Genomic DNA, 15045 nt, shown 5'->3' on the forward strand with positions numbered 1-15045 from the left:
AAATGTTGAACAGAAAGTCTTGTTCAAGATCTTCATTACTAACAAAAGTTCCATTAATTCTCATATACATACATATACATAAGTTTCATATAGTATTTATAATAATTTTTTTATATAGAGTATTGTACACCTTTAAGGTGAAACCAACAGGTTGTTGACAAAATAAATATAGATTCATTAATACTTTTCTCTTCTCACAAATTCTATATAAATTAATTCCATACTTATTTGAACAATTTTTAAATATTATATGTGAAATTAATAATTTCCAAGATTTTCTTTTCAAAATTCTGGGTTGCAATTCATTGTATGAAATATTAATATATTAATGAATACATATGTATTATGTATACTGCTGAAGATACAAGGGAATTGTTTATGTCACAGAAACAAAACGACACACGACATGTTGCTAAGCATCTTGTTTGTTTTGAGATGTTGCTCAATTTGTATTGTTTGTAAACAAATATTGCACATCAAAAGCAAAAGTCAATAGCAGAAATAAATAGAACACAATTTTGATGATGCTGTCACCAAAAGAAGGCATTTTCCGCCCACAATTGAAATATTAAAAGTTATTCGGGGGTAGATGTGTCGGGGCTGTATACACGTATATGTTTAATTTGCTGACGCTGTCGGAAAAATTATATTGGAAAAAACATAATGAAAAAAAACAAAAATATTTATGATTGAACGAAAGACACATTAAAAATAAATTTTATTAATTTTTTAATTTTGTTTGCCGTATTTTTTTTTCATTTAAATTTAATAATTCTTTATGCATATAATATATAATTAAATATAGTATATAGGGTAATCATTGTATTACATTTTTTAATCATATTTATAATAATTATTGTATTAGTTCATCGTAATTGCATTGAGTAGCTTACATATTTTAAATATATTTATTGTTTTTATATTCCAACATGAGACACCTTGACTATTTATATTCATTCATAATTGTTTGCAATATTTATATGTTTAATATGTTTTCAGTTTTTCTTATTTTCATTTGTTAATTTGTTTATTTATTCTTTTACATTTATTTTTTTAGATTATTAATTTAAAAAGTAATAAGGATACTTGTTTCGCATTTAAACGTACATAAGTTAATAGTAATAAATATACATGTATATAATATGCTTAATAATATTTAATATAAATAACAAAATAACACACACAATGTAATAAGGAATACAAGGATAAGAAGGATTTGGAGTAGTAAATTGTAGCTCATTTAATCATTTAATAAAATACAAACATCATATTAAAATTTTTCATCTGAAGCAGTTTAATTTGAATTTTAAATATTTTAATTTTCATTGAAATTTAATAATATTAATTAATATAATTTAATTTTAATTTTAATTTAACATTTAAATTGTAAATTTAATTAATTATTGTTTTTCAACTAGTTTGTAAATGGGTTTTTGCTCTCAGAGTTAGCCCACAAATTTAATTGCCATTGGGCAATGGCACCATTATCTGTACATATGACTGTGGAAAATAACCAGTGCGACCATTGACTGAGCCTTCATACCAATTTTCATCAACGCGGTTTAGTAATGTTATAATATCATTTTCTTTAAAACCTAATTCACCAGGATTTTCTGGATCAAAATCATATAAAGCTTGACAGCAAGGTTGTTGTTGTCGTTGCGGTGTGGCAGCTGCCAAGGGCTTAGCAGGCGAGCGCATAGGTGAGGGCAATGGCGAGGCAGCGGACGAAATATGTGTTGGTGTGCCATCCGTATCATTGGTACCAGTACCATCTAAATTTAAGTCTAACAAAGTCTTAGGAATAAAGTCAGCTTTGGGGCGTGACTCTGATCCTTCTCGCTTCTCTTGCAAAGTCTCCTGTAAACCACGCAGTATGTCAGCACACTGAGAGTGAAAATCGTAAAGCGCTTCAGCAAAGGTGACAAGTTGAGATACTTGTTCGGTATCATTTTCTAACAAATTATACATCCCCATCTGCGCAAGATGGAGTGACTCGGCAAACTTATCCTCAGCGCCACGAATTTCATCATCTTTTGCCTGTCGGCGACGTTTGCAATCGAAGTCGAGACGGCGACCTTGTAACTTCTTTCGGTGGTGCATAACCTCTTTTAAATCTTTCATTTGCAAATGATGCAATGGTTCTAGAAAGTTTTGCTTAATGTTATCGTCCAGCGAGTATTTAACATCAGCCATTTGTTTGAGCGCTTCACCAAATTCAATTAACGCCTGCGCGAACATGCTACTGTCCTCGCCTAGCTTTTTACCATACATTAACATGCATTCTGCCAGAAGACCTTCGGGTTGAGGATACGTATTTGATTTGGCTTGTCCAGACAATTTTGAGATACCCTTGACCGCTGCCATTTTCGCCCTCGCAGTGGGGTTGGGTTGTAGAAATTCCTTTGTTTTAAGTTGTAACTCCTCCACCAACTCGACGGTTACGTCAGTTTTTCTTTCCATTTCATCAAGTATGTCCAGTTTTGTGCCTTCTGCCCCGCCCATTTTTTCCGTAACATACTGATTAGCCTTATTGATTTGCTTTTTTAGTCCGGCGAAAGCCATTTTCGAAAAATTAGTTTTTTGCTTAACAACTATAAAAAAAAAATTCGCTTTCACTTTCTGTACTTATGAATTATTTATTTTTTACTTTGAAATAATTTTTCCGTGCTAAAATACACTACTTTAACAAACTTTCCGTTTTTCTTTTCACTCTCGTCTTGTGTAGCAAATCGATAATTTTTTAACTATTTGCAATTCCAGATGCAAATACATTAGAAGCATGTTTAGTGTGTTAAGCGCACGCTTGCAATTTTAATGAAATTTAAACAAATGTTAATGTTTAGTAAATAAATTATAAATACTTTATTATATTAAAGTACAAAATAAATGTTAAAATATTAAAATTTGGGTGTAAAATATCATAGCAATAAATCCTTTATAATATATCAAATGTGTAATGAAAAAACAAAATTTAGTACATATGAAAGAGTTTCGTTCACTGAACAGACTTGTGTAAATAGTGCAGTTCAAAGTTGTACAATAATAATAATGAAAAATTATTATAAATATTTTTAAATTTAATGATTTGAGAAAAGGAAAGAATAACAAATTTATGGGTAGAACATTTTTAAAATGATATAGTAATGCTCGATAATGATTAAAACATTATAATCAATTTTTTATATCAACTTTATAATGAAAACACAACTAGAGCGAGACTAGAAGTTTATTCAAATAAAGAGCAACATGAAATATTAAAAATATTTAATACAAGAAAAAACGTTATTTCGATGTTCTTAGAGAATTTCTAGATTTATTAGAGGTGGTATTATACGGAAATTGTTAATTATATTTGGCTTTTATAGTAGTGTAATTCATTTGAAAAGTTATAATTCTGATATTCTGATAATATCTTTCGATTGACATCAGTTGTAAATAATATTTATTTTTTTATTTATTTCGATGCATTAAGGAAATCCTTAGCACTATCTTAAAGTTAAGATACAGTATAACAGACTAATTAAACAATTTTATAATAAAATAATATATATTACAATAGAATATGTTACAAAAACTAAATAATGCATGAAAAATATAAACAATTTTCGCATAGAGAGAAAATGTAAAAAACTAAGGTTTTAAATTAGTTTTAAAAAGTTTTCAAAAGAATTTAAATTAAGAACCCAAAATTTTTTTGAAACTTCCTATGTTATTTGCATTTCTAGTTGTGCTTCATATAGCGTTCCATAATTCACCAGACACGTGTATTCATATATTCTATAATATACCTTTAATGGTTTATAAAACAATTAAGAAGATGATCCGGCATCTTCATGGATGGTAATCTGAACAAGAACAATCTTCATATATTGTTCAATATAGCACCCAACGTTTCCGTTTCTATATATTCCTAAGTGATCAAGGCCATAAGCATGTGGTGTTATGCAGTTTGCTAAGTTTCTTAACTTAGTAAACTACTCAGCATCAAGTTTTGAGTGCACTAATGATAGAACATAGTTGCTTTAACAGAATGACACGTGTATCCATCCATTGGCGTGTATTACACAGTTAGTTTAACACATCTAGTTAAGCCTTATTAATTGGTTAACATGTTTGCAAGCTTGTAAAAACAAATAAAATAAAGATATTTAAGCATCATCATTGGATTGCAACATTTCAAATTTTATGCTAGAACTTGCAAGTATTAGACTGTCTCGTTACAAATTTTTGAATAAGCAAATTTGACAAAAAGATCACAGTTTTATTTAAAAAATTGTCCAGCCGGAGGAACTGTAGAACATTGATTGGTGTATTGATAGGTCACTGTCTTGGCGCTTCACATGCGCACAAACTAAAGCTAATCCAGTCTGGAGCACATGCCAGAAGTTTCTATTGAAATCCTAATAAAATTCGCTACTAACACGCATACCCTAGGCGATGCACTCTGATCTGGTATCGGAATGGACCTTAATGGTCTACGCGTAGCCTTTTTTGGTCTGCCAGCATAACCTAATATCCAGTTAAAAAATTAAGTTTAGAATGATTTTGCTATAATTAGTGTATGCAAACGAAATAATTGGCTAGATCTCTGGACTTTTTAAAATTATAACATTATTTACTGGGTTCATTTAAAGGTGGCAAACGTGATCAAACATTGCTAAAACACTTTTGCATGTTTAAACTTTCCCTTTTTGATTTACAGTATTTATTATAAAACTGTGTTGGCACATCCGCTCTAAAAATGATTCATCCCAGAATTGTTGTTGTTCGCTATCTTAGTGACGCGTTGACATCGCTCAAGTACGTCGCCATAAATTATATGAAATTTTACGTATGTTGCAAATAAAATAACAGAATGTGTAACGCAATTTTATCTGCAAATAATAAACAACAAAGATGACTTTTACAAATGCTGTAAACAACGGTACGCAATTTCACAGTATTAAAGAAAATATACATTTTAATCTAAAATTTATTAAATTCACGATTACATTAAATGCAACAAATTACAAATGAGATAAGCTGTTTTCTAAGGTGAAAAGATAAATCACGAAGTATAAAAGAGGTGCATAACTGCATAGAAGTTATATCATTTAAACGCAGAGTTCGAGAAAGCAACTCAGAAATACACAAAAGTTAAAAATATATCTTACGGATAAAAAATTTATACTTTTATAAAATGAAATTAGTGATTGTTTTCGTTTGCGCACTCGCATTTACACAAGTAAGTTTTTCTTCCGATGAATTTGAAACACATTTTTTTTATATAAAAAATCTTTTGTTTCTATTTCTAATTAGGCTCAAAACAGCTTTGTTTTTACGGGTTATCCACCAGTGCAATTTTTCAATGATGTTATATTGCAATCGCAGGCACAAAAATTGCTAGCAACACCAGGATTTCCTCTTGATTTACATCAACGAGTTGAGGAAATTTTGACCAACTCTGAAGAAGAAATAAAGAATTGTGATAATACAATTCCATTCTGGTTTACAATGCGTTGTTTAAGCTTGGCAGTAAAGAAGTCGAGTAACCAATTGAAAGAAATTGAGAATGAATTTAACGCAAGACTTGCAGCTGCTGCACCCCCTACTGCTTAAAAAAATATATTTTAATGTCAATGTTATTATGGAAATATTATTATATAAAAAGATAGATTAAAATGGATTTAAAATAAAAAAAACAATAATTTTCAAACTTTATAAGAATATTTTACTATTTTCATCACTAAATATGAGCCGGTTATTCAGATCTAAATCATGGCTGTCCAGACCAGATTCGATCGCGGGATAATACTGTACAGATTGGAGGACCGCAAAAACAAATACACATGTTTATAGTTGTTTTGTAGAAAAAAATTTGATATACTATATAAAAATTAAATAATGTGATTTTACCAGTGTATCAAAAGAAAATTTGTATAATTGTGATAAATTAAAAACATTGATTTTTTGAATAAATGCCTTCGGAGAATAAATGCAGTGTGAGATTATGCATTATCTTAATGTAAAAAGCCATAATGATCTAGACATAATACTGGCTTCTTTTTGCAAATAACTTAACATAAACGTTTCGTTTCTCCTAAATGATATTCTTTGTTAATAATTTGGCTCGACGGAAAGAATTACTAACGTACTACATAGCGTTAGTCGAAAAAACTGTTGACATGACTTTGATTATGAAACGTCCTTGCCGGGATCTCCTCGGTCTTAACTTGATTTTCAGCACGGTATTCACTGAATTGATAGATTGTTGCCAAATCGTATGTATTGATCCAAGCCTCATCTTTAATTATCATTATCCTGATAATCAGAAAGTATTATTTGATAGTTCTCAAAGCAACGATATTTGTGAAAATAAAATTTAATGTTTTTAGCACAAAACGAGATTTCACTGGATTTCAAATAGTCTGGATTGATCCAATTGAAATGTGGACAGTATAAATGAAGTCTGTTATTTATAGTTGATATTATTTTAATACAAAATCTTTGATTTGCTTGACCTTATTTTTTGTTTATAATAACGTACTCTGAACAATTAAAATAATACAATATTAAATCTGCGTTTTCTTAAATATTGCAAATATTTTATTTAATGGTTTGGTACATTTATTAACGCTAATTAAGTTTTATTAACGCTAATTAGGTTTTAGCATATTTGGAGTATGAAACATGTTTTTTAAAATTCTTTTATATATAAAATAATTGCATAATAATACAGTTATTATACTAATTGAAACTACTTCAGTTTCGTTGAATTACAAAAGTCATACATTTATTTAATTAAATATTTTTTTGTCCGCAAAGTTTTAAATAACTATGCATATGTTTTTTTTTTTTTTTTGTAAGTTGCATAAAGGATGACCCTTACAAGTAGTAAAAAAAACATATTAATAAACAAATTTTACTTTTTGAATTATTTTTCTTATAATATTTGTTAGCATGTTGCAACAGCTAAAGGACACCAACTTTATTGTATCTTCTTGAAAAACTATCTCAGTGTAAACATGGACTGTCACCTGCACAACTATTTACCTTGTTGAATAACAAATATGTAAAAAAAAATGTGGAAAAAATTTCATTTAAACTTTACACAAAACTGAATTTTGTTGCTGCAACTGAGCCACGTATGCAATTGTACTCTATAACCAGCAATTCAGTTCACTAAGATATTAAATTGTTTTTAACTTATGTTTGGTTTTTCAATAACTTACATTATGTAGATATAGTAATCGTATTAAGTAAGATACATGACTGATAAGATTATCAAGTTTATACAGAACCCAGAGAAATGCGCTCAATACTGAATTATGTTTCAGAAAATAGAAGAGGGACAATAACAAAGATTAAGGAATATTCTTGATGTGATGCTACAATTCATCAGATTGTTGATTTAGTTAACTTGTAAAAATTTCAAATGGAATTACTTTTATCAACACAGGTTGAGAAGTATTTCTGGTACTGTTAAGAAGTTTTTAAGAGCTTGAATGGTTAAAAGTTTTTTATAGCGGATATTTTATTGGACACTCCCCATTGTAAAAATAAATATCTAATTCAATTCGAATTTAGTAACAAATAACATTATGAGTGATATTTTTTGAATTGTTCGTCTTAATTTGACGAGATGCTAAATTAATGTTATTATTTGATAATATTTACTTAAAAAAATTGTTAAAACCTTTTTAAATTTCAAAAAACCTTATTAAGTTATAGCACTAGAATACAGTTTTTTGGTGATGAAAATATTGTGAAATGAAATCTCTTTTCTATTTTTAATATAGAATATTCAAAATCATATTAACTCATAATATATTATATTTTTCACTCAGATACTTTTTCGTTAGCTTCGTCTCCCCTTCATTTAATGGAGATATGTCACCGTAAGGCACCTAGAATCAATATTGTTATTAAATTTTCTTGATTTGTAATATTGAAATAAAAATACAGCAAATCGAAGATTTCTTCTATATTGAATTATTAAATTATTAGTTTATGTATCACTACATCAGACGAAGCAATAATGTGCATACCTTTTTGAGGAGTCTGTAACCATTCTGAGATTCGATAACGCGGTGTTGGTAAGCATGTCAATTTTCGTAAATAATTTCAGGTCTCTATCCTTTATGTATTTTTTGATAGGATCAATCTTGAGGTCCCTGAGGATTTTTTTTATTTATAATATAGCTCTTTTTTTGCTAACTTCTAAAATTTCATTGCTAAAATGAATACATACTTCATAAATCTTCTAGTTACCTAGAATATAACATAAGACTATACTTTTATTATGTATCCTTTATACAGACTTCAAGATTTGGCGAATTGCAAACATCGTTGTCTAGATATTCGCAATGATTTGAATTTATTTGTTGGTGGAAGAAGGAAGGATTTTAATAAAAAATCATCTTATCAAGGTGCAACATAAGAATTGTATATTGTAATAAAATACTCGTGTTTGATGTTTTCCACAATCAACTAGAAATATATTATTATGAAGAATAAACAATTGATAATTCATTTTTCATTTTTGAAAAATATAAAGTTTTTATTATAATTATGAATTGATTTTATTTGTGTCTGTAGCAGTGTTCTTGTGCCGTAGTTTCTTCTACATTTTATAAATATAGAAAGATTTTTTGAAATACACGAAAGGAACAAGTGTGCCAACAGCAAAAAGACAATTACCAAGCAAAAAGGACAACAGATGTTTAAGCATATTTTAAAATCTTTATAAAAACACTACAAAAAGCACAAAAATAACAAACAGAAACAACAAACAAAATATAGATGAGAATATATAACGAAATCTGTTTTCTTTTATTAATTTTGAAAAAGTCCGTGTTGAATAAAATCACGAACTCAGGAAAGTTGTAACGAAGCCAACAGTGAAGGTGGCAACATTTGACATATAAATGTAGAAAATAATAGAAAATACTATTGAAAATAAAAATCAACAAAATAAAAAATATATCAAAAGAAATTTTAAGAAAATATTAAAAATATTTTTACTGAAATTTATGAAATATTATTCTACTTTTCTCTAAAGCAATAACCTGAAGTTGATGTTTATTCACTCTTCCAATCAAAATACTAATTTAAAATGATTTGCCTTTAGGTTTGTTAAAATTAATTATATAAATTCATTTACTGAATTAAAAAAAAAAAATTAGGTATGCATTCTTAAACACTAAATTTTTGTTTAAATAATAATATATTCAATCATGGTATATATGTACATCTTGTAAATAAATATTTGAAATTTTCAATAAGTATTGTTTGTAAAAAATATATAATAGTTTTTATAAGCATGCAAAAATTAATCATCTGTGGGATATTTGCTCTTAAATAGGCAATAATTAATAAATTTATATCAACATGCAAAGATTAGAGGTAAACTTGTCCGATTTATCAGTATAAACCCACTGTGATGCAAGAAAACACCAATAATTAAAAAATATAACAGCTCTTAATTTTATTTCAGCATAAGAAATTACTATAATATCTTAAACTTAATGATAACGATTTTTAGATGAAATATGATGTTCTTCACATACATGGGTCTCCATTATACGGATCCCGGCGCGAACCACCTCTCTTCTGGTTCGGTATAGGAGTTAATAATATATACAATTTCACTTGGTTACTCATTTAGGTTTTTAAGCTTGGGCGCCAGTTAATAATTATATTAGAACGATATTAAAATTCTGCGTGTACTTTCTTCGATAACCCAAGTAAAAATGAATGAGTTCGATTGTCAGGTTTAGAGCAACGAAGGCCGAATGGGACTTTTCCAGACACATAAGTTGACGTCCCATTTAGTAGCAATCAGGCATGATTATGCCGTTGATGAAACTAAGCGTAGGGGTCGGATTTGACAGGACGCGGGTGTTAACTTAGGTCCACAGTAAATGTATCTTTCCGACTATTGTGATATTTTATAATAACTTAAATTAACGATAATGCTAATTTTCCTTTGAATTATTGACATTTGCATTATGACGCATATAAATTTTTGTTTTGATATTAATATTGAATTAACATTCAATACATTTTTTTTAATTAATAAAAAATTCAAAATAATTAATTTCATTACATTTTTGCATTATTAACTAAGATAATGTGCTCCCAAGCGATTGGAAAATAAAACAAAATATCACGATGAAGGCAAAATTTAATTTTTGTGTGTTTATACAAAACTTTTTACCCAAGAGAATAGATATTTTGTGAAAATACATATAAATATAGTTATAAGTTAATAGAATTATTTCAAAATTAACATTGAAAAGTTAATGAATTATTTAAGGGAATGCGAATGGCAGGTTGCAATGCTAAAGCTCATAAACACAATATTTAAAATTTGCAGGATTTAGGATTTTTTTTATTTATTTAAATTGTTTATAGTTTCTTTATAGTCGAATTAGTTTTTAGTAATTGTAAAATGAAATTGTAAAAAAGACAAAATTTAAAATAATCTATTTAAGCTTATATAATATAAGCTTATAAAATAGCAAGTAAATTTTAGTAATACTAAAATACATGTCTATAAAATCAATGCATCAACTTTATGTTGGTGATAATCCACAAGTAATAAAACTGACCTTAAATATATATAAATTGAGCGAAATACTTTGTACCCAACAAGACATCGAACTCAATAAATTGACTTAGCAAATTTACTAGAAAAAGGCATAGAGTTTGTGATTTAACATTTTGTGTTATTAATTTGTAAAATCATTGGTCAAAATGATATGCTAACAACAGTTAAAGCCATAAATTGTGAAACTTTTACGACATGGAAGCCATAAGCCATACGCCATAAGCCAAACACAAACAAACAAATTCTGAAACAATCATAAAGCCGCCCAAATATAATTGTAATTGTCTAGGAAAATATAGTCACAATTGTGTAAGTTATTGGCAATACTCGTAAATTATTGGCTATGTTATAAATTTCCTATTTAGACTATAGGATGTTAAATTTCATAGTTAGTCTTTTATATTTTCTTCTTTTGAAGAAAATGTGCTGAAAAGTAGTTACTTCATTGCCATTTGAAATTATGAGACCAATGAGCGCATAAAGGATGGTTTAATAGCAGTTAAAATACCAAAAGCGTAAGTCAGCTACGCCAAGGCACGATGGCTCAGTGAAATGAAATACCAGGCAATTCAATGCCAACCGTATGAAAGTCGTAGTCGTCAGCAAAGTTCAAGGATATTAAAGTTATTTCGTTGAACATTTTTTTATTGACATAGCAAAAAGTTATGTTAAAACATAACTAAAATAAATTAAGTTGATGCATTTAAACGCGGGTTATTTCATAGTGCATTAACTTGAGCTCATTGCCGTTTCCAACCGTTGGTATTTCCTCTTGCAGAATATTGCAAATATTTCGGTTCATATACGATATACGATGCTTTTAGCCACGGAAATGTGTCATACGATTTTGTATGCTGAAGCATTTATTTTTATGAAGTTAAATATTGTTAGCTTATAAGGTAAATAATGTGGCATAGAGTTATTTAAAATTATAAAATTTCAAAAGTTTTTAAAACATTCTGATAACTATGCTTAATGATATAAAATAACTAAAATATTTTATGATGGGCAAATATTTTACGAATATTGCTTAAAAATGGTATTTCATTAATGAAAGAAATATTTTTAACAAAACATAATTTATTACTATAAAAATTATATATTATGTGATAACATATATAAATACATATAGCAGTATTTCCAGAAATGAAAAATAAAAATCAATAATGAAAAAACTAAGACTCTGTTTATTACGCGTAAGTGGAGACAGAACCCGTCGACAGTGAGAGTGGGAGATATGGTAATAAACTGGGAGAAGAGCATTAAATATCTAGACATCACGGTGGAAAAACGATTCACATGGCTTAAACATGTTTAACTAAGAAGAATAGCTGTGCCAAAATTCTTCATCACCTCTATAGGAAGTTGTGATATAACCAAATAATAAGACCGTCACTTCTATATGGTTGTGTACGTTTAGCAAGGTCTCAAACACTACTATTCGCCTGCTAGAAATTGCATGAAGCAAGGCTCTAAGAAGACTTTTCAAGGTAACACGGTAGATTAGAATGAAAAACATCCTCAGGGACCTCAAGATTGATCCGATCAAAAAATATGTAAAGGATAGAGCCCTAAAATTATTTACAAAAACTGACAGACTTACCAACACCACGTTATCGAATTTCAGAATGGTTACAGGCCCCCTAGTCTGATGAAGTGATATACAATAATTTAGTCAAGGCGTATAGAGGGGTTATGAAGAAACCTCGCAGTTAATAGAGAGTGAAAGTGCTCATGTGCACTGACTCAACTAGTCTCAATATAATAATAAGTAATTTTTGAAGTAGAATATTACAAAATTAATATAAATACTTTTCGAAATACTTATTTATTTCGATCTCATTCGATATGAGTTATTATAGAAAGATTTTCTGAAAACTTGTTGGATTGTTTAGTAGTAATACTGGATAAATTTTGACCTAAGGCAATCAAAACCGAAATATTGTTATCAACTTAAGCACAATTCTGATTACAGAAATTTTGAAGACATAATTGAAATATTCGCCTCAAGCTAGAAACATTAAAGCATGTTTCAGAATTTAATGTTTTAAACTTTTATGCCCCCATGCGCATGTGATACAATTTAATATGCTAAATACCCAACCAACATATAGGCGTGTATATCGGTGTGTTCTCCTAAATAAATCTGTAGATTAATGTTTTTATGTTATCGTATGTATAAGTTTGCAATTCTTGAAAAGTTTGGAAATCTGAAGTAGGCGCAACATTCAAATTATGTTGCTTTCTTTCATAACCACAACCAAAACCTAACCTAAGTAACCAAGCAGCATAAAACATACTGAAATTAAATAAAAAAAGAATTATTAACTAAATAAAAAATATAAAACCACAACCAACCAACTCACCAGCGCAAAGGAGATTACAATAGAAACTCGTACAGGAACTTCGCAACATGACAAAAACATGTTGCCACATTTCGTTCTCATCGCATTTGTAAGGATGTGCAAGTATTCAGCAATTTATGACTGCTTTTTGTCGTCTTTTTAAAAGAAAAGAAGAGGAAGAAGAATTTAAAAAAAAATTAGGGAATTTAAAATGTTAAAGTTGATTTTTTATTAAGTGTTTTTAAATTGTGCATTAAAACTTTTTACTAGTTATTTTTTATATAAAATATTTTCACACTGACAAGTGGCTTAAGTGTTCTTCAGAAGAACTTCAGAACTTTCCCATGTAAGCATACACAAACTTATTTAAGTACTGTACTTTTTACGGAAGTAGAAAAACAGGTAATATGCATAAGTTCTTGATTGTTGTCTTCTTACACATAAAATATGCAAATCCTTTGTCATTTAAATGTACACAAATGCAATTTTGAACCCACACAGGCAAATTGGCAACAAGTGGTTTGAAAATGTATTCAAATTGTACAGGATTTAATATTATTTTATAAACAAAAATGAACACAATTTAATAAGTGATATGGATAAATGGATTAGCTGAACTCAGTTCTACAAATCTTTTTATATAATATATCTTAGTAATTGATCATCATGTTGCATTGCAGTTGATTGAACTATTTGAAACAATTTTTCCACTACAATGTATGTCGGGATATCGTCGTATGAAATTTTAATATTGATGATACTAACTACATACACCATCCAACGCAAACTTATATAAATATAAATATTTAAGAATGAAATTCGAATTATTTGTAAATGTCTAAAGTCAAATATTAAAAAAAAAGAGTTGCAGCTCAAGTAATCAGATTTAACAGGCAATAGATTTATTGATTTTGCATGATAAAAAAATTAATTATATACATTTACGATCCAGCTATTTTTATTCAGAACACCAAAGAAGTACATTACAACCTTTTGGACAGAGCATACAACCTGTAAAATTACAATACAGACGTACTATAGTTTACTAGTTTAAGCACATTGATCCCCAACAGGTATTACCAAAATATATTTTAAATAGTGATTAAATAAATAATATGAAACAATAATATATATATATTTTAATTGTTTAACAGGCAATAGATTTATTGATTTTGCATAATAAAAAAATTAATTATATACATTTATGATCCAGCTATTTTTATTCGGAACACCACAGAAGTACATTTTAATCTATTGGACAGAGCATACAACCTGTAAAATTACAATACAGGCGTACTATAGTTTACTAGTTTAAGCACATTGATCCCCAACAGGTATTACCAATATATATTTTAATTAGTGATTAAATAAATAATATGAAACAATAATATATATATATTTTAATTGTTTAACAGGCAATAGATTTATTGATTTTGCATGATAAAAAAATTAATTATATACATTTACGATCCAGCTATTTTTATTTAGAACACCAAAGAAGTACATTACAACCTTTTGGACAGAGCATACAACCTGTAAAATTACAATACAGACGTACTATAGTTTACTAGTTTAAGCACATTGATCCCCAATAGGTATTACCAAAATATATTTTAAATAGTGATTAAATAAATAATATGAAACAATAATATATATATATTTTAATTGTTTAAATAATAAAATCGAATATATAATTTGTTTATGCATTTATATGTTTATTATGTTAATTGTAAATCTGTTTTTAATTAGGACAATAACTTTTTATTATGTTATTTTTGATAATAAAAATATTTTGCCTTGAGAATAAGAGATAAGATCTTTAAATAGTTATTACATTATTTTATTTAATAATTAATTCATCATAAGTTATAATATAGCTGCATATATGATAATAAGATGCATTTGCAATATATTTAGTCATCTTTATGTTGAATTTATTTAAATATTTATTTTACGTATTTAGACTTCAGTATATATAAAAAGCAAACGAAATCAAAAGTGTTAAATACATAAAAATTGTTATCATATTTCAAAATTATTTTTTTATATTATAAATTTGATCTTAAAGCTGTGTACATTTACGCGGAGGTGTTATATAGATAACGT

At 27.9% G+C, this 15045-nt stretch overlaps 2 protein-coding genes across 2 annotated transcripts; one reads left to right on the forward strand and one right to left on the reverse strand.

Moving 5' to 3' along the window:
* Positions 1–1018: 1018 nt before the first annotated feature.
* Positions 1019–2813, reverse strand: LOC119682794 (endophilin-A). Its single transcript, XM_038096305.1, has 2 exons — positions 2651–2813; positions 1019–2594 (listed from the first exon to the last, which is right to left on the reverse strand). Exon 2 carries the CDS (start codon positions 2563–2565, stop codon positions 1459–1461), a length of 1107 nt encoding a protein of 368 aa, XP_037952233.1. The 5' UTR covers positions 2566–2594; positions 2651–2813; the 3' UTR covers positions 1019–1458.
* Positions 2814–5077: 2264 nt separating this feature from the next.
* Positions 5078–5682, forward strand: LOC119684766. The gene is made up of 2 exons (XM_038098880.1): positions 5078–5227; positions 5302–5682. Exons 1-2 carry the CDS (start codon positions 5183–5185, stop codon positions 5599–5601), a joined length of 345 nt encoding a protein of 114 aa, XP_037954808.1. The 5' UTR covers positions 5078–5182; the 3' UTR covers positions 5602–5682.
* Positions 5683–15045: the final 9363 nt, after the last annotated feature.

The sequence above is a fragment of the Teleopsis dalmanni genome, chromosome 2, assembly GCF_002237135.1.
Source record: "Teleopsis dalmanni isolate 2A chromosome 2, ASM223713v2, whole genome shotgun sequence".
NCBI classification, from domain to species: Eukaryota; Metazoa; Arthropoda; class Insecta; order Diptera; family Diopsidae; genus Teleopsis; species Teleopsis dalmanni.